Raw genomic sequence first — 18,227 nt, forward strand, 5'->3', positions numbered from 1 at the left:
GTCTACCAAATATTTAAAGGAATTAACACCATTTTCACATACTCTTTCCCAGAAAATAGAATAGGAGTGAATACTTCCAAGTTGATTTTATGAATCCAGTATTATGATCTACCACAACCAGAGAGAGAATACAGTAAAAGAACACTAGAGACCAATATCCCTAATTAAGATAGATGCAAAGATCCTTAACAAAATATTAGGAAGTAGAATTCAGCATGTATAAATAAAATTACATATCATCTCCAAGAGGGGTTTATTCCAGGGATGCAAGGCTGGTTCAATATTCCAAAGTCAATCAATGTAATCTATGATATTAATAGATGAAAGAAGAAAATCACATGGCCAGATCAACTGATACAGAAAAAGCACTAACAAAATTGAATATCCTTCCATGATAAATAAATCCTTAGAAAAATGGACTTAAAGGAGAACTTCCTGAACCTGAAAAAGAGCATCTACAAAAACCCTACAGTGAACACGATACTTAATGGGAAAAGACTGAAAACTTTCCCCCTAAGATCAGAAACAAAGCAAGCATGCCTGTCCTCACCACTATCGTTCAATGTAGTATATATAGTGCTAGAAGTTCTAGTTAATGCAACAAGGTAAGAAAAGCAAATTAAAGCATACAAATCAGAAAGGAAGAAATAAAACTAACCTTATTTGTAGATGACATGAGTGTATACATAGAAAATCCCAAGGAATCTCCAGAAATAATCCCTTAGAACTAATCAGTGAGTTCAGCAAGCTCACAGGATACAAGATAAACATACAGAATTCAATTGTATTTCTCTATATTAACAATAAGTGTATGGGCACCGAAAGTGAAAACACAGTCCTATTTATAATCACTCAGAAAGTGCGCAGGGGTAAATCTAACAAAATATGTACAGGACATGTACACTGAAAAACTACATAATGATGATGAAGTAAATCAAAGAATTCTAAGTAAGTGGAGAGACATACTGTCCTCATGAATTGGAAGAATCAGCATAGCAATGTTATAAATTCTCCTCAAATTGATATGCAAACATAATGCAATTCCTATCAAAACCCCAGCAAGTTTTTTTTTGTAGACGTAGACAATTTTATACTAAAATGTATACAGAAAGGCAAAGAAACAATTTTGAAAAAGAACGAAAGGGGAGGCATCAATTTTATTTCAAGACTTATAGCCACAGTAGTCAAGGAAGAGAGATAAGTAGATAAATGGAACACAACAGAGAACCCAGAAACATGCCCAACTGATTTTTGACAAAGGTCAAAAGCAATGGAGAAAAGATAGCCTTTTCAACAGATGGTGTTGGAACAATTAGATATCTATGGGTAAAAATAACAACTTCATCCTAAGTGCCATAGTAAAAAGTAGACAAGGTCTAACCATTCTTCGAAGTGGCTGTGCCAATTTACACACCCACTAGACCTGCCTGAGGGTCCCCAGTGCTCCACATCCTGGCATATTCTTGGGAGTTTCAGTCTTTGTAATTTTAGACAGGAAAGTACTAAAGGAACTTACTTCCCCCAAAATGAGATTGTAAGCCAAGACACAAGAGAAGAGGGGATCTAACAAGGGAAAGAGAATTTGAGGTGATAAAAGAAAAATGTCCCAGCATGTACATGACTAGTGTAGACAGACCACTTATAGATTGACGAGTCCAGATTAAAGCAGGACAGAGAGGCTCCATGGAACTGTCTCTAAGAAGAAAATAAAGCTGACAGAACATCTGATGAGTAGGATTATACTCAGGGTATATTTTCAGTTCTCTTGGGGAGATTGGGGGTGAATTAGAGACAAGCACATAGGACACTAAACAAGCAATAAAACAAAAACAGTTAAGACTTTAGAATAAAAGACAAAGATCATATATAGTACATGGTTTATTTGACTATGTGGTTTGCACATATTTTCTCACGGTCGATAGTTTGTCTTTCATTCTTGTAACGGGTCATTTGTAGCACAAAAGTCAATTTTTGCTCATTATATTTTTAGTGTTACTCCAAGAACTCTTTGCCTAGCCTTAGATCCTAAAGATTTTCTCCAGTGTTTTTTTTCTAAAGATCGTATAAGTGTTTTTTTTTACATTTAAATTAAATTAAAATTAAAATACATTAAAATTAAATTAAACCCCAGCCACAGCACAACAGAGTTGGTCACAGTAAATTGCTGGGATGTGCATTTACTCATGTGGGTGATGATTGGTCTTGGGCATTACCTGAGGCACTAGGTACTTACTGTAGCTTAAATAGATTTTCCCTGATTATAGAATCTTAATTCTTCAGTTGGAAAAAATCATTGTGTGCTCTGTAGCAAGTGCTGGGCTGTGGCTTTGAATTCAGAGCAGGCATACTTTAACAAGTATCTAGCGTGAGACACCATTTCAAATTTATTATGCAGACTTGGCGGTGGGTGCCTTGAGAATCTTGTTTCAGGCCTTTCTGTTCCATTGAAGGAGACTTACCGAGACCTGTCTGCTCCCTGCAAATTATCTCCTCCTTCCTCTTCCAGCGTTAGGTTGTTTTATCCCCACAGAGTGCGATGTGATAAGCTATTTACATGAGTGTAGCTAGTGGACCATTCGATGTGCTGCCTCTTTCCAGGGATCTTTTCATGCCAAACAGGCTGCACCTCATGTTGTTCAGCCAGGGCAGCAGGCAGCAATGGAGAGATTGGGAGAGAGAGCCGTTCCCAGCCAGCACTGTTGTTAAGTTCTGCGTGCATCTGTGAATAAGACAGACCCAGATCCTTCGCTTACACTCTGATGGGCGGAACAGCAGATAAACAGAATGAGTCCATCTCAGGGCATGTGAGAAGGTGGTAAATGCTATGGTCAGGGGAGACACAGGAGAGTGAGGGGGATCCAGGGTGGGGCGGAGGGAGGAAGGGAATAGGGAAAGGCAAAAGTGGGACATCAGGGGGAATAGAGTGGATCTCTGGGGAAAGAGTTTCTACAGTTTAAGTGCCTGACATTAAGCTTTTGATTGTCAAGGTATTCATTTCAAAGACCTCCATCTCAAATAAACACATTGCCCAGAGTTACAAGCCACACAACAAATAAGGAGCCAGGCTGCCCCAGCCATGAAGTTTCCCTCCCCGCTGGGCAACCCAGATAACTGACCTCTTGAGTTATCCTGCTTTTCCCTTCCCATGCCCTAATTCCTGCTCTTAGGGTTTAAACTCACCAATAAAGAACAAACCTGTGAAGCCCTAAACACCCCACCCTGGACCACAGTAAAGGTGGAGCCCCAGGCCCCCTCTACCTTCACCCCCTATCATGACATCACTACATGGCCCTGGGTATGCTGTGTCCCCTCCAGGAACTGCAGCCAATAAGCTTTGTTTTGTCAAAGTTCCCTGACAGTTGTTGCTGAGGAGTGTTTTGCAATCATTTCAAGAACCACGGGGCTGGTCTAGCCACAAGTGTCTGTGGGGAGCTCATCACAGGTAGCGTGGGCCCAGGTGAGTGCCTCCAGGCATTCCTGATCAATAGCATCACTATCAATAGGCTGAGACCACCACAAAACAGTTCCCATTGCAAGAGCAATGAATGACTTCTCAGTCCTTCTTCATTTCATGGCATCTCTAGTTGGAGGAGAACCTGTCTGAGGGGTCTGTTAGGGAACAAAGTCCCCACAGCCTCAGCCCAGCCCTGGCCAGCCAGCAGGAAGGGGCCTTGCCCAAAGCACACATCTGGTGTGTGGGATTGAGGGGCCCAATCCCAGCTGTCCCTGAGTTCTGTGTGTTCTGTAGGTTAGCAGGACAGGCTGCCTCATACAAAGGGGGGACTTGTACTGAACGACCTGGCCCTGACACCTCCTGTGCACCTCCACTGTGGAATGTTGTTATGGGTGATAGTGTTGTTAAGGCTCCCTCAGCTGGACTCCATGCTCAGGGTGGACTTCAACTCTGGAGACTGGAGATATCACTAAAAGCATTAAAAGCAAAAGCAACCTTCCCGGCCCCCGGCCCGTAGGTGAGGTGGCAGAGGCTCTTGGCAGTGGTTGGTGCAGGTATGGCTCTCCTCCTGCTGGCCTCCACCCTCAGTTCTCCTCCTCCAGTCTGTCAGTCATCATTTTAGATCAAATTAAAAGAGCAGAAATTGAAGCATAAAGTAGGTAAAGGATAAATTAACTTGAGGTTTAAAAGATGAAAATTTGGCCCTGGACAATACCCTTGACTTATGGCTGTCCCTTTTTATTTCACTTCTCTGGAAGTCTGTGTTAGTGAGCAGTTGGGTGTGTAGGTGACAGCAGCTAGGCGTGGAGGACTCAGCCAGCAATGGGAACAAGTCAGTGAAGGTGGGTGCCTAGGGCTGTGAGTTGCAGAAGGCAGTGACTTCTCATTTCTGCAGGCTGGCGATGCCCGGTCCACTTCAGGCTGCAGGGGGGTGGGGGGGCAGGCGTGCTCTGAGGGTTTCCCCCTGGGCTCCAAGCTTTCAAAACACTTGAATTGCATTTTTTCCTTCCCTGGTTTTTAATTTTCCAAGACATGTTTATTTACACAGCATTTATTGAAATGCCACACCTTACACATTGTGAATCCTGTGACTGTAACATGTGATGGTTGCCCTCGGGGAGCACACAGGACATAAATAACTACAGCTAGATAAAGTAAGTCTCCAGCAGATCTGGGGGTGGAGTGCGCTGCCCAGAGAAGAAGCAAGCAGCTCCGGAGAGGGAAAACCAGACAAGGCCTCAAGGATGACATGGGAGTTGGGTCTTGACAGATGAGTAGGAGTTTGATAGGCCATGACATTATAGTCAGGAAATTGCTGACCCTGGGAGCAGAACATGCCAAGACACAGAGCTATGATAACATGTCTCCATACATAACTCAATAGGAGTAGCATTCTGTTCATTTCCTTTTGTTTTTAGTGTTTATTTTTAATTTATTTTTGAGAGAGAGAGAGCAGGAGAGAGGCAGAGAGAGAAAGAGTGACAGAATCCCAAGCAGGCTCCGCAATGTCAGCACACAGCCCGATGCAGGGCTCGAACTCACAAACCATGAGATCATAACCTGAGCCAAAATCAAGAGGAGTCGGACACTCAACTGACTGAGCCACCCAGGAGCCCTTCTGTTCATTTACTTTAATCTCTTTCTGTGACTCCTCTGTAACTGTCTGTTACTATCGCTTAGGTTTCTTCAAGCTTATTTTTTTCTTTTTCATTAATTGCTTTGAAAATCGGGATTTGAAGTTATTCCTCCTGGTGTGTGTGTGTGTGTGTGTGTGTGTGTGTGTTTCCATGGCTTTTGTCAAGATAAATCATTTGGCTTTATTACTTAAAACTGAACCAGGGTGCTCTGAACTGAGGCATTTTCACGTGATCTTAATTGTGTAGCTCAAGTGTACCCGCCAGGGCAGAATGCCGTTTTAATTGTGAGATCTGTCTGTGTTCCTCTGTCTAGATTAAGTTTGACAGTGTCGGGGTGTGTGTCTGCTGTGAAATGCAGCACCAGTCATCCGGCTGCAGCAACCTTGGGGAGACGCTGAAGCTGAATCCGCTGCAGGAGGACTGCAACGCCGTGAGGCTGACGTTGAAGGTGATGGCCAAGGGCACTGCTTATTCATGCATTCCATCCCATGCATTTACAGACATTTTAGGAGAGCTTTACTCATGTATCTATTCCTTCCACTTCTTAATTCATCTCTGTAGCTGAAATGCAAGAGGGAATATCTTTCCGGAGAGCATTTTATAGGATTATAGATTTTCACTTTAAAGGTGTTGCTTTCTGGATCTCGTTTTCCATTTTTACCATTTCACTTTCCTGCCTCTGACATATGTGGAGTAGGATATGAATGGTTGAAACAGGTCTTTACAAATGTGGATGTGATGCATTCTACTGCTTTTCTAACATTTTTGCTGGTACACCATCAGGGAACAGATGGGCATTTATTTTGCCTTTTTAAAAGATATTTGGAGAAAGACATTTTACAATTTCCCACAGCAATCTATTCTTGTGTACAGCATCTGATTTTTTTTAAATGACATGGAAAATTGTTTATATTATTCCTTTCTTTTTCTTCCTGCAAGTTTTTTTTCTCCTGAAAACCAAAATTGGCTGCTTAAAAATGCATATGAACAATGAACCCAGTTCTTCTCTTTTCCCTGGGTGAAAATGTGCTAAAACTTTTCTAAAAGGATGCAGCAAGGTCAAAGGAATGCTTTATGGTGATAAAATTGTATTTACAGTATGTAGGGAGCTCTAGAGTATGTCCATAGGGAACACAGTATGTGGGGAACTGGAGACTCGAAGAGTCACCCTGGAATCGGGGGAGAAAGGAGCAAAGTGTTGCCCTCTGGAATTGAGTACCTGGGTGTCATTCCAAATGCTGGCAACAATGACCTGTTGGTCTGGGCGAGCTCCCTATTAGTCCAGGACACTGTGAAAACATGTGGCAAATGGGCAGTGACGTAAGAGAGATAGGAAATGTGCCTAAAGTACAGGGTGGGACTGACTTCCTCTCTCAGAGTGGTTCCAGCAGCCCTCCAGAGTAACAGATCCAGGAGGCTCAGAGGAACCCAGACTGCAGCACTCAAGGGCCTGTCCTCTTATGTGCAAGGTGGTTCTTGCCACCTCACGTTGCATACAACCATGGTTTCTCTCACTATGGGCTTGCACAGGGTCAGTGTCTGAGACCCACCGTGGCCTTTCACAGCCCTCCTGGAATGGGGACATGGGCAGCTAGTGCTCACTCTGAGATCTCATTCTGACAACTCCTAAGTCACCTCCTGACTTTTTCTTTCCGTATTTAAAAAAAAAAAAAACAAAAACGGGCGCCTGGGTGGCTCAGTCGGTTGAGCATCTGACTCTTGATTTCAGCTCAGATCACGATCTCACAGTTCATGGGATGGAGCCCTGCTTCAGGCTGTGTGCTGACCATGCAGGGCCTCCTTGGGATTCTGTCTCCCTCTCTCTCTCTGCCCTTCCCTGGCTGGCACTCTCTGTCTGTCCCTCAAACTAAATAAACATTTTTTTTAACTTAAAAAAATTTTTTTTAATTAAAAGAAATTTTTAAAGGGTATTTCTTGCTGCCTATAACAAGACAATAGGTAATTATAATTAAATTACAGTGCAGTCACTGCCCCCTGGAAGAGTGGACAAATCCCCCAGGGAATCTCGCAGTCTGGAGGCCACATGGGTGTGTGCATGCAGTTAAATAGCTATGTCATGTCCCACTCAGTTGATGGGCTAAAGGTATTTGGTCTGAAGTCCCAAGACCTTGGAGTCCTTTATGACACGTGTACTCAGTGGGACCCTCCCAGGACCTGTCTTCTTGACTCTCTATCCCCTGAGGAGTGGCTGTGGCCTGAAAGATGGTGCTGGAACCACAGTGCTCCCTCTAAGAAGGCCCAGGCTGGGCTGACAAGCCTGCAGTCCCACCCTTTCCCAGTGGCCCCGGCTCTGGTGCCCTGATAAGGAAACCACTTGGGAGGGGATAACTACAATGAAACAAAGTGAAGAGACCTAAACAGTTCAAGTCAGTGCAGGGGAGTCTTCTCAAACGGCTCATCCCCATGGGTGTTCAAATTGCCCAAGACAATGGTGAGAGCTGAAGGCCTGAGAAAGACTACACCAAACTTCTGAATAAATTTGTTTTAAAAAACTTCTCCGGATGTAGGAACTGTCAGAGCTGGTGGCATGAGGCTCAGAGTAAGGAGGATTTATGATTGAAAAAGAGGGAGCAGTGAGCAGCCTGCCCCCCACCTGAGGGCCGGTAATGAGAGCAATGGCCTTGAGTGTATAGAGTGGGGAGCTGAGTTTCATCTGGAATCTGGTAGATGAAAGACACTTGGAAGGGAGGGTCTGTTTACTGCCGTCCTCTAGCTTTGTTATTTTCCCAAATCATTTTGGCTATCCTAGTTCCTCTGCATTTCCGTGTAAATTTTGGAATCAGCTTATCAGTTTCTCCAAAAATCCTGCTGGGGTTTTGATTGGGGTGGCATTCACTCTGTATCTCAGTTTGGAGAGAATCGACATATTCGTGATATAGCTCTCCATTTACTTAGGTCTTTAAACATTTTTTTTTAATGTTTATTTTTTATTTTTTGAGAGACAAAGAGAGACAGAGTGTGAACCAGGGAGAGGCAGAGAGAGAGGGACACACAGAATCCAAAGCAGACTCCAGGTTCTGAGCTGTCAGCACAGATCCCAACATGGGGCTCAAACCCTCAAACCCTGAGCTCATGACCTGAGCTGAAGTCGGACGCTTAACCAACTGAGCCACCCAGGCACCCCAGTTCTTTTTATATTCTACTAGTGTTGTACAGTGTTTGAGGTATCGATCTTAACATATTTTCTTTAGTATTTTTGCTTATGGTATTTCATGTTTGTTAGTGCTATTTTAATGGTACTTAAAAGATTTTTAACCATCTCTTGTTCATTGCTAGTATATAGAAATTTGATTTTTGTTACTGATCTTGTATCCTGTAATCTTGTTAAACTCACTTAATAGTTCTGGTAGCTCCTTTATAGATTCTTTTGGATCTTCTCTGTAGGCAGTCATGTGAAATGCAACGAGAGGCAATTTTACATCTTCCTTTCCAGTCTGAATACCTCTTCCTTCCTTCCTTCCTTCCTTCTTTCTTTCTTTCTTTCTTTCTTTCTTTCTTTCTTTCTTTCTTTCTTTCTTTCTTTCTTTCTTTCACCTCACTGCAGTATTGGATAGACATGGTGAGAGCATACATCCTTGCTTTCCTGATTTTAGGAACTAAATATAGTGTTAGCTCTAAGTTTTTCTATAGATGCCCATTATCAGGTTGTAGAAGTTATCCCTGGTTTTCCTAGTTTCCTGAGAGTTCTTTTTATCATGGATGGACGTTGGATTTATCCGTCTTTTTCTGCATCGACTTAATGTTCATGTACTTTTTCTCATTTGGTCTGCTAACATGGTGAATAACACTGATTGACTTTTAACAGTGAACCAGCCTTGCATCCCCAACATAAACCACACTGGGCCATTTTCCCCTCAGCTCTGCTGAGTCTGTTGATGCCTCAGAGACATCCTTCATGTCTGTGATTGTGCCTTTCCATTTGATTCTTCCATATAGCCTCTGTCTCTATGCTGAATTACCTACATGACCCTGCACACTGCTCACCTTTTCACTAAAGCATCTGTCCCAAGTGAACACATGCTCATGTTTCTCAACATGGAGATTCCCATGTCCTTAGAATTTGGGTTGGTTGGTTGCCGTGTGACCTCAGCTGTCTGATGGATTCCAATTAAGTTGTGAATTTGCAGAGTGTCCAGTGTTTGGTCATTTAAATGGTAGGGGCAATGCTCTTTTTAGCTTTCTGCATCATTATCCATAATTGAATATTGAATATTGCTACAGAGAAAGACCTTAAAGTCAGCCTAATGCTTTCTCCCTTTTGGTCATGTGGTGGTCATTAATTCTGTTTAAAAAATACTTCTAGCTCTCCAACTTCCCTCAATGTGGTAAGATCATACTTCCTAGTCTCCTTGTGGTTGTTCAGTGCCATGTGAGCAAAACTTCTATGTATCACTTCCAAGCCTGAGTATCCAGCGCTCTCTTTCCCTCTGGCATGGTAATAGGCAAGTTATAGATGGGGGCTGCACCATTAGTCTAGGTACTACAATGGGTAGAGCCCCCATAACTCACCCACATTTACTTACATTGGACATTTTAGCATGAGTGAGAACTAAACTTGTTGTTTTAACCCACTGAGATTTGGGGGATACTTGTTACCACAGCATAACCTAGCCCATCCTAGCTGATATAAGGCATCATTTTTTGTTTTTTGTTTTTGTCTTTTGTTTTTTCTTGGTTTTCTTTTTCTTTTCTTTTCTTTTTTGATATAGGTGTCAGTAATACTTTTAAATTATCAAGTCCATTCGCTTCACTGTGATACATCTTGATATTGATCAACCTTTCTCAAATTTCTTATGGTACCATGTACCCTTTGCACAGTGAGTTTTCATCTTGCTTTATTTCAGCAAAGTTTTCTTAAAGTATAAATCTGAATTTTTCTCTGTTGTCTTTGTTTTAGGATAGCTGAATCTCTTGGACTGCTTTTATCCATCCTTCCTATCATCCCCCCCCCCCCCAATTGTTTTCATTCTTCCTTTTCCATCTTGTTTTGCTCAGTTTCTCTTAAGGCTCTCTTCCCACCTTGTTTTATGCAGTGAATATTATCTTTGTGCTCTGCTTTTGATGCGATCTTGAGCTCTGGGCAGGCCACTTCTCAAGTCTTTGCTTCTCTATCACTTTTTCCTTACTTATTCCGTGAGCACTTGTGTCTTTGCTTTTAGCCCTTGGATTACAGCAACCTTCTCTGTTTGCTCCCAGTTGTCACCACAGATGTCTCTAGCTGGTTAATTACAGTGGAATTCTCAATGTGTTTCATATCTTTCTTATATCTTTTCTGATGTGTATGGATACTTCAAAGCACAAAAGCCTATTCCTAACCTGTATCAACCATGTGCTCTATTTAAATAGGCTTTAGCATAATGAAGATTTTATACTTCCTTCTCATAAATATAGGTACTCCTTCCTCTGAGATTCTTCTAGATCTAAGTGCCCCATTCTCTAGTTTTCTTATAATTGCTGGTGCAGTCATTTTTAATGTGATCATTACTCTTAAAGTCATTCAAGCCACGCTGTGTTGGATGACACCCCTGCAGTAAAAGGCTTTGCAGCAGGCACCTGGTGTTTCTTCTCCGCATTAAAACTCTCAGAACACACAAGGGTGGTAGGAAAGAAAGGCACTCTTGTTAACAAGGAACAAATTTCTGTGGGAGCCCCTTCCTGTAGCCTACAGATGTTCTTAACCCTTAGCCAAAGTAAATGCAAAAGGGGGATATTATTTTCATTAGTTTCTCTTGCTCGTATTTTTTTGGCTAGCAATTAGAGCAGGTTCACTGGTCTCTTAATAGTCTGATTTGAGGTTCTAGCTATCTGATTAGTAATACTTCATGCCTAAATTTCCATATTAAATTATGGATTATCCATACTTTGTATCTAATGAATTCAGTTTGTGCTGGGGAAATCTCATGTAATTGGTTTAGGAATCAAAGCGCCTTTGATTTTAGTTGTGTTTGAGTTAGCTGATAGAGACTTAATGAGATTGGTCTAACTACTCACTTACCATTATGCCACCCTCCTTCCCCCTCCCCCGCTACTACCCACCAATACCAGAAAGTTGTACAGGCACAATCTGTCATCAGAGAAAATGAACAGAAACCAGTCTTCTTCCTGGCTAATGAAGAATATATTTGGAATCCAGAAAATGACGCAGACACTGCTTCGCTCACCCCTAAGATTGTTTTCTATGGCTTGGAGGCCTGGAAGCCCTCTGTCCCTTGGTCTCTTTCCTGCCCTTCCTGACCACCCCTACTCCTGGATTCTCTTGTTCTTCAGCAGAGAACCCCCGGGGGCACACAAGCCTCTCGGTTAGGGTATTGATTGCCTCTTAACAGGTAATAATATCTCATGTCCTACCGAAGTTTACTGCTCCACCCTGATAGGAGTGAGGGCAGGGCAAAGGACAGAGGCACAGAGGAGACCTAGAACTCCATTGTGCCATGCAGGGATCCCAGGATTGCAGAACCAGAGTCATGGACCGTCCTGTTGTCCAGCAGCCTATTGTGTGGGTAGAGTGAGGTCAGATGGCTCTGCAGGGGTCCCTGAACAAGTCCAGTGTTGGGCAGCACTCCTCAGAGGGTCTAGTTCTCCAAGACTCAAGTTTCGGCTCCCCGATGACAGGACCTGGCTGTGGACATCACATTATGAATAATCTGTAAAAAGGGCCTGAAATTTAGGATTTCAGAAGCTATTTTTCCAAAGCATTAGACAGTGGTGGGCAATTTTACCTAAAGATGAAGTCTACACAGATCCCCTCTCCTGATAAAATAATATCAAGGCTTTTGTAAGATAAGATGATAAAATAAATGATAAAGGATGTTTTAGTAGTGTAATGTTTGCCTTTGCCAAGCCAAACCCAGCACAAGATTGTGACATATTTCCTGATCAGTATTAACAGAATTTTTAAAAGGTTACAAAATTCAGAATTGTTAACTGGTAGAATATGCTTCATCATATGCTGATATGATATCCATCCCAGCTTTAATTCTTTCCTAGATCCCAGAATGTCATTATGGTTTTATTATAATGATATAATTCTAATTCAGAACAGAGTTAAAAATCTATTTCTTGCTTCATCTATCTGGATTTAATTTATTGAGCCATAGGAAACCAAATTACCCAAAGAAACATTATCAATGGACAAGGAGATAAAAGTTTCCCAAGAAATCAGTTATTGAATTTATGTGCTTTCTTGTCTTATCTTACAGATGGTTTATCTTTGTCTCTAAAAATGTAAAAAAAAATGGGGGGTGGAGAGGGTGACAAGATAATTTAAAAAAAAAAAAACCTAGGGACTTGGAAAATGGACTTATCATTTAGTATCTAATCTTCAGTAAGTTCTTAACCATGCTAAAGAAATAAAAATGATTCTGAGGATAAGTGAATGGTCAACATTTTGTGACAAAAGTCACAGCATGGACTGGCATTGTGCAACACCACACACACACACACACACACACACCCCTGCTAAATGTGATGTTTCCATTTTGGAACTGGGCAGCTACATAGAGTAAGGCAGATGTATCATATCTCTGTATAGCTTTCTTCTCACCTCTGGACTTTTTTAAAGTTTGTTTACTTATTTATTTTGAGAGCAGAGAGAGAGAGAGAGAGAGAACAAGCTGGGGAGGGACAGAGAAAGGAGACAGAATCCCAAGCAGGCTCCATGCCATCAGGGCAGAGCCCATTGTGGGGCTCAAACTCATGAACCATGAAATCTGACCTGAGCCAAGATGAAGAGTCAGACGCTTAACTGACTGAGGCACCCAGGTGCTCCTCTCACCTCTGGATTCTTAAGGGAAACACTAATGAGTCCCTCTGGCCAGGTGGGATCCTCTCAGAGATGAGGTACTATCACACTTAAACTAGCAACCATGGGACCCATGCAAGGGCATGTCTAGAAATAGTGAGTTCTCCTGGCCACTGAACACAACTCATGTCATGATGTCCCTGAGTGGCATGTTCTGTCCCCTCCAACACCACTGGAAGCCTGCCTTGCCACCCTCCGATCTGGTGGCATCACTTTCTGTGCACGGCTGTAATACCGAGTCTGGTGGGACATCTGCAGTTACAGATCCATTTAGCATCAGTGCAATTAAATGCCCTTTGGAATAATCCTATGGATCAGAGGTTCCACCCAAGAGGGCTGTGACTGATCTGTACCTGCTGAGTTAAAACAAGGTCCAGGATACTCAGCATTTGAGGTAGAAGTATTTTGAGTGATATTCACAGAAGTCCCCTCCCAGGCAGGTGGCCTTGCTGGACTGGTTCCCTCCCAGTGTCTCTTGGCACTTGTAGCCCCACTCAGGACTGGTGGATGGGCTTGCAGGTGCACCCATACCTCCTCATGCAGTTAAATGAAGGCCCAGGCATGGAGAATGCAGGCCCCAGAGGGGCTCGCTCACTGCTGGGGAGCAAGACACTTTCAGTGGTGCCAGTCCCTTGCCTTTGTCCCTCCCTTCAGTGGTTTTCCCCCAAAGTCTCCTCTTTCTGGGGAAAGTACATGGCATTTCAGGGAGATGCCTCATGCAGAGCCCTGGAATCTCATGCTCTTAACCTCCCTGCTCCAGAACCCACCTTCTGCACAAGCCCAACATCCCTCTCCAAGGTCACTACACAACCTGATATTTTCCCTGAACCCAGCCACCCCTCAGGGAGGCTTGGCAGGGCACCCCAGTTCTCCAGCCCAGGCATTGTCACCTTGGGCTTGCTTGTCCAGCTTCTACTCCCACCAAGCCTGCTGTCTGGCCTCAGTTGGACTCCACTGTGCAACACCACCCTTCTCCCTGTCCTTGAGACATATTCACCATCTCAAGGACACAGGGACCAGTGCTCAGGCCTCCTGCACTCACTTTTCCTAACTCCTCTCTGGCTGGTTGGCCCATACTCCCTGGATGGTGTGTGCTCTCTCCCTGACTGCACCCTGACCAGCAAGACCCGCAGACCTTGCCATAAACCCTGTGCCTTATGCCTTAAACTCATGGTCACCAGCCTCATCCAGCAGTCTGTGCTGCTCAGCACTTCTCCCGCCTTCCTCCTCTGGCCATCTCATTGCTCAGCTCTGAAATCTCCTCAGTATTAGTCAGGGTTTGCCAAAGTAACAGAACCAGTGAGATGTGTGAAGCAGTACACACACATGCACGCACGCATGCACACGTATACTATACACACAGACACACGTATACACACTATATGTATATTTATATATGTATATATAGACACACATATATAAACACAGAGACAGAGAGATACCTTAAGGAATTGGCTCATGTGATTATGGAGGCTGACAAGTCCAAAACTGCAGGGTGAGCCAGCAGCCTGGAGACCCAGGGAAGGGTCATCACTGCAGTTCAGGTCTGTAGGCCATCAGTCTGTGGAATTTCTTCTTGCTCTGGAGAGGTCAGTCTTTCATTCTCTTTATGCCTTCAACCGATTAGATGAGGCCCACCAACATATTGGAAGGCAGTCTGCTCTACTCTGAGTCCGCTGATGTAAATGTTAGTCTCCTCTAAGAACACCCTCGTAAAAAAATCCAGAATGTTTGATCTCGTATCCAAACACCACTCCAACCAAGTTCACACATAAAATTAACTATCACATCCTCCTCCACCCTGGTCCAAGTACATTTTCTGTCCCCTGCATCACACCATCGTACATCGATGTTAAAATTGCACAACTGATTGCGTCACCACTTGCTTTTAGGGCAAAGCTCTAAATCTTGAGTGTGTCTTACAGAGTCATTATCTCCTCTCTGGCTTCAGTTTTTGTGACATTCTTGCCTCTCCCCTTCCCTGCAGTCACACTGGCTTCCTTTAGCCTCCAGGACACCCCTCAGGGGTCTCTCTGCACCATAGTCTTGGCACACAATGCTCTCTGGTCCAGAACATTCCTTCTCCTCATTTTGGTGAGCTTATTCCTCCCCACCCTTCATCTTTCACCTTCCCCCTCAGACTAGCCCTGGCCATCCTTGTGCTAAATTTTCATAATTCCTTGTACTTTATTTTCCCATGAAGCTATTACAGATTGTAGCTATGCATTTGTGTAATTTCTTTATTAATACCTGCCCCCTCTCCAGACTATAAGCTCAGTGAAGGAAGAATGGTATCTTTGCCTTACTGTGGCTTCCAGAGAAGGACATGGCATGACCAGCACTCTGTAAATGTTTCTGAAATCTATGAGTTTTTCATTCATTCATTCAGGAAGGTTTGTTTAAATATTTTACTTTTTTAATTTTTTTTTTGAGAGGGGGGGGGGAGGGGCAGAAAGAGAGGGAGACAGAGAATCTGAAGCAGGCTTCAGGCTCCAAGCTGTGAGCACAGAGCCCAACATGGGGCTCGAACTCAGGAACAGCGAGATCATGACCTGAGCCAAAGTCAGACACCCAACCAACTGAGCCACCCAGGTGCCCCAAAGTGGTTTTTTTGACGTTTATTTATTTTGGAGGGAGAGGGGAACAGAGGATCCAAAGTGGGCTCTGTGCTGACAGCAGAGAGCCTGATTGATACAGGGCTCAAACCCATGAACCGTGAGATCATGCCCCGAGCTGAACCAATTGCCCTGAGATCATGCCATGGCTTAACCAACTGAGCCACCCAGGCACCCCTCATTCAGGGAGTTTTTTAAGCATCTTTTTTTTCATGCCTGAGTTGGACATCAGATGTGCAGAAATAAATAAAAGGCAGACTCTTCCCACCAGGTCTAATGGGGAAAAAGTCACAAGCACAATAGCAATTTCAGTGCACTATCTTATTTCCACTGTGAGAGGAAATAAAAATATTAAATTATAAAAAGAATTTTCAATCCTCCACTCTGTCCTAAGGGAGGGCCATTATTTTGCTGAGTGGCCTGATGGATAAAGTGTTAGGTATACACAGGAGATGGAGGTGGGTTAGCTATAAGGACAGAATTGGTGGCACCTGGGAAACTGAGGGAGTAGGAAGATAGGAAAAATATTTTGGATTCTGTCACTGAATGATCCCAAGCACACCCAGCTCTAGGTGCAGTGATAATGTGACCACAGGCCCCACCTAACCCTAACTGAAATAACCGAATGTCTATAAAAATAGATGTATTCGTTCTCCAGAAAGACAGAACCAGCAGGGTAGCTACAGTTATAGGTATAGACATAAATACAGATATATGGAGATTTATTATAAGAAATGGAGACCAAGATGTCCCATGGTCTGTCATCTGCCAGCTGAAGTACCAGGAAAGCCCCTGATAAAATTCAGTCCAAGTCCAACGGCCTAAGAATCGGTGGGGAGAGGGGATGGCGATGGTGTAAGCTGTGGGCTGAGTTTGAAAGCTCAAGAAGCAGGTGCACCAGAATCCAAGAGCAGGAGGAGTGGAGAGAGAGAATTCCTCCTTTCTCCCCATATTTGTTCTATGTGGGCCATCAGTGGATTCGATGATGCCCATCCACATAGGTAAGGATTATCTTCTCTACTGAGTCTACTGATTCAAATGCTTCTGTCTTCTGGAGACACCCTCACAGACACTAGAAATAATGTTTTACCAGCTTTCTGGGCATCTCTTAACCCAGTCAAGTGGGCACATGAAACTAACCATCATGATAGGGAAAAGCCTGCATCACAGTGGACATTAAGGGTATCAACCCATCCTTTTTAGAAAGTTCCAGAATTTTTTGCCAGGTATATTGCATGCAAGACCAAAACAAAGACAAATAGGGGGGCACAGCTCACAACTGAGCTTACAAACTCATCTCTGTGTGATCTTCCTGGAGGTCACTGGAAGCCATCTTCCACACTTTAGGAATGTGCCCTAATTTTTTTTTTAATATTTATTTATTTATTTTGAGAGAAAGAGAGAGAGAGCAGGGGAGGGGCAGAGAGAGAGAGGGAGAGAATCCCAAGCAAGCTTTGCACTTTCAGCATGGAGCCAAATGTGGGGCTCAAACTCACGAACCATGAGATCATAACCTAAGCCAAAACCAAGAGTCAGATGCTTAACCAACTGAACACCCAGGAGCCCCAGAATGTGCCCTAATTTTGAAGAGCCAGGACTGGTAGGTGAGGTGGTTGGTGGGGCAGATGTGGAAGCAACAGTGGTGACAAGGGGTATTTTACACCCTCACCATCTCCATAGGCTGCACTCCCATTGTTTGAAATGGACAACAGACATTTTTAAGGTCTGATGCAATGTGCTTTGTAAACACAGCTTCAGGATCCCACCACCACCCAATTCCACCTAGATTACTGCCCTTGAGCCTCCATCATGTAGACGTTCTGGAGTCACCACCAAGGGATGTGCTTGCTGCCTTTGGAGTCCTTTGGCTGTTGTGGTGAAAGCAGGATTACAGGTAGCTTCTTAGGGAGACACCAGGACTGGGGTCCTATGCCACACAGGTGGATACCTCTCCACCCCCCACACTGGGACCCAGAGTCCTTGGCACATTCAGATAAGGAACCACAAAGAGTTATTGGCCCAATTCCTTCCTCTGTCTGCTACAGGATGGCTAAAGATCTGAGGGAAGCATTCTGACGAGGGCGAGCAACACACTGTCTGGGACAGTCACAGCACAAGTAATAATAGACAACCTTTTCACTCGCAAGAGTGTCCCAGTCACTCTGGTGTCCAAACAAAATCAAGGACTACAGGAGGAGCACTATTGCTTTGTCTGGGGGCAAACAGACTGGTGGAAATGCTAAGGATTGATATAAATGAACGGGAGGAGACAGCGTGGGGACCACTGTTGGAGATGAGAGGCTATTTCTAACGCCTTTAGTTATTTCCAGGGCTCTAAATTAATATAGGGATGCTTGGAGGAGGAGGATGTGAAGAGGAAAATAAGCAGTATGGGAAATTTTTCAATATAATTCAATGATGAGGCCATTTGAAGGAATGCACAAAAATGGCAAAAGGGAACATGAATGCACAAAAGTACTTATAATGAAGGAAGGAGCCAGATGCAACTTTTGAGTTCAGGACGTAAGTTCACTGTCTCGATTGTGGTTCTGGCTACACAGGTGTATGTGTTGTGTCGAAACTCATCACATTGTCCATTTAAAAATATGTGCACTTTATCGTATGTCAGTTACACCTTAATGCATCTGTTAAATGTCTTTGTGACAGGTTAAGCGAGTAGGGGAAGATGAAAAGGATTA

General features: G+C 43.6%; 1 protein-coding gene across 2 annotated transcripts in view; it reads left to right on the forward strand.

Annotated features, from left to right (window-relative positions):
* Positions 1 to 18,227, forward strand: part of FAM189A1 (family with sequence similarity 189 member A1) — a 461,340-nt gene that overhangs the window by 377,250 nt on the left and 65,863 nt on the right. The window contains exon 4 of one of the 2 annotated variants that reach the window (XM_043554845.1): positions 5,405 to 5,539. The exons of the other annotated variant lie outside the window; for it this stretch is intronic. Coding sequence (XP_043410780.1) covers positions 5,405 to 5,539 — 135 coding nt within the window. The remainder of the gene's footprint in view (positions 1 to 5,404; positions 5,540 to 18,227) is intronic. 2 annotated transcript variants of the gene reach the window in all.

Source organism: Prionailurus bengalensis, chromosome B3, assembly GCF_016509475.1.
Source record: "Prionailurus bengalensis isolate Pbe53 chromosome B3, Fcat_Pben_1.1_paternal_pri, whole genome shotgun sequence".
Lineage (NCBI taxonomy): Eukaryota > Metazoa > Chordata > Mammalia > Carnivora > Felidae > Prionailurus > Prionailurus bengalensis.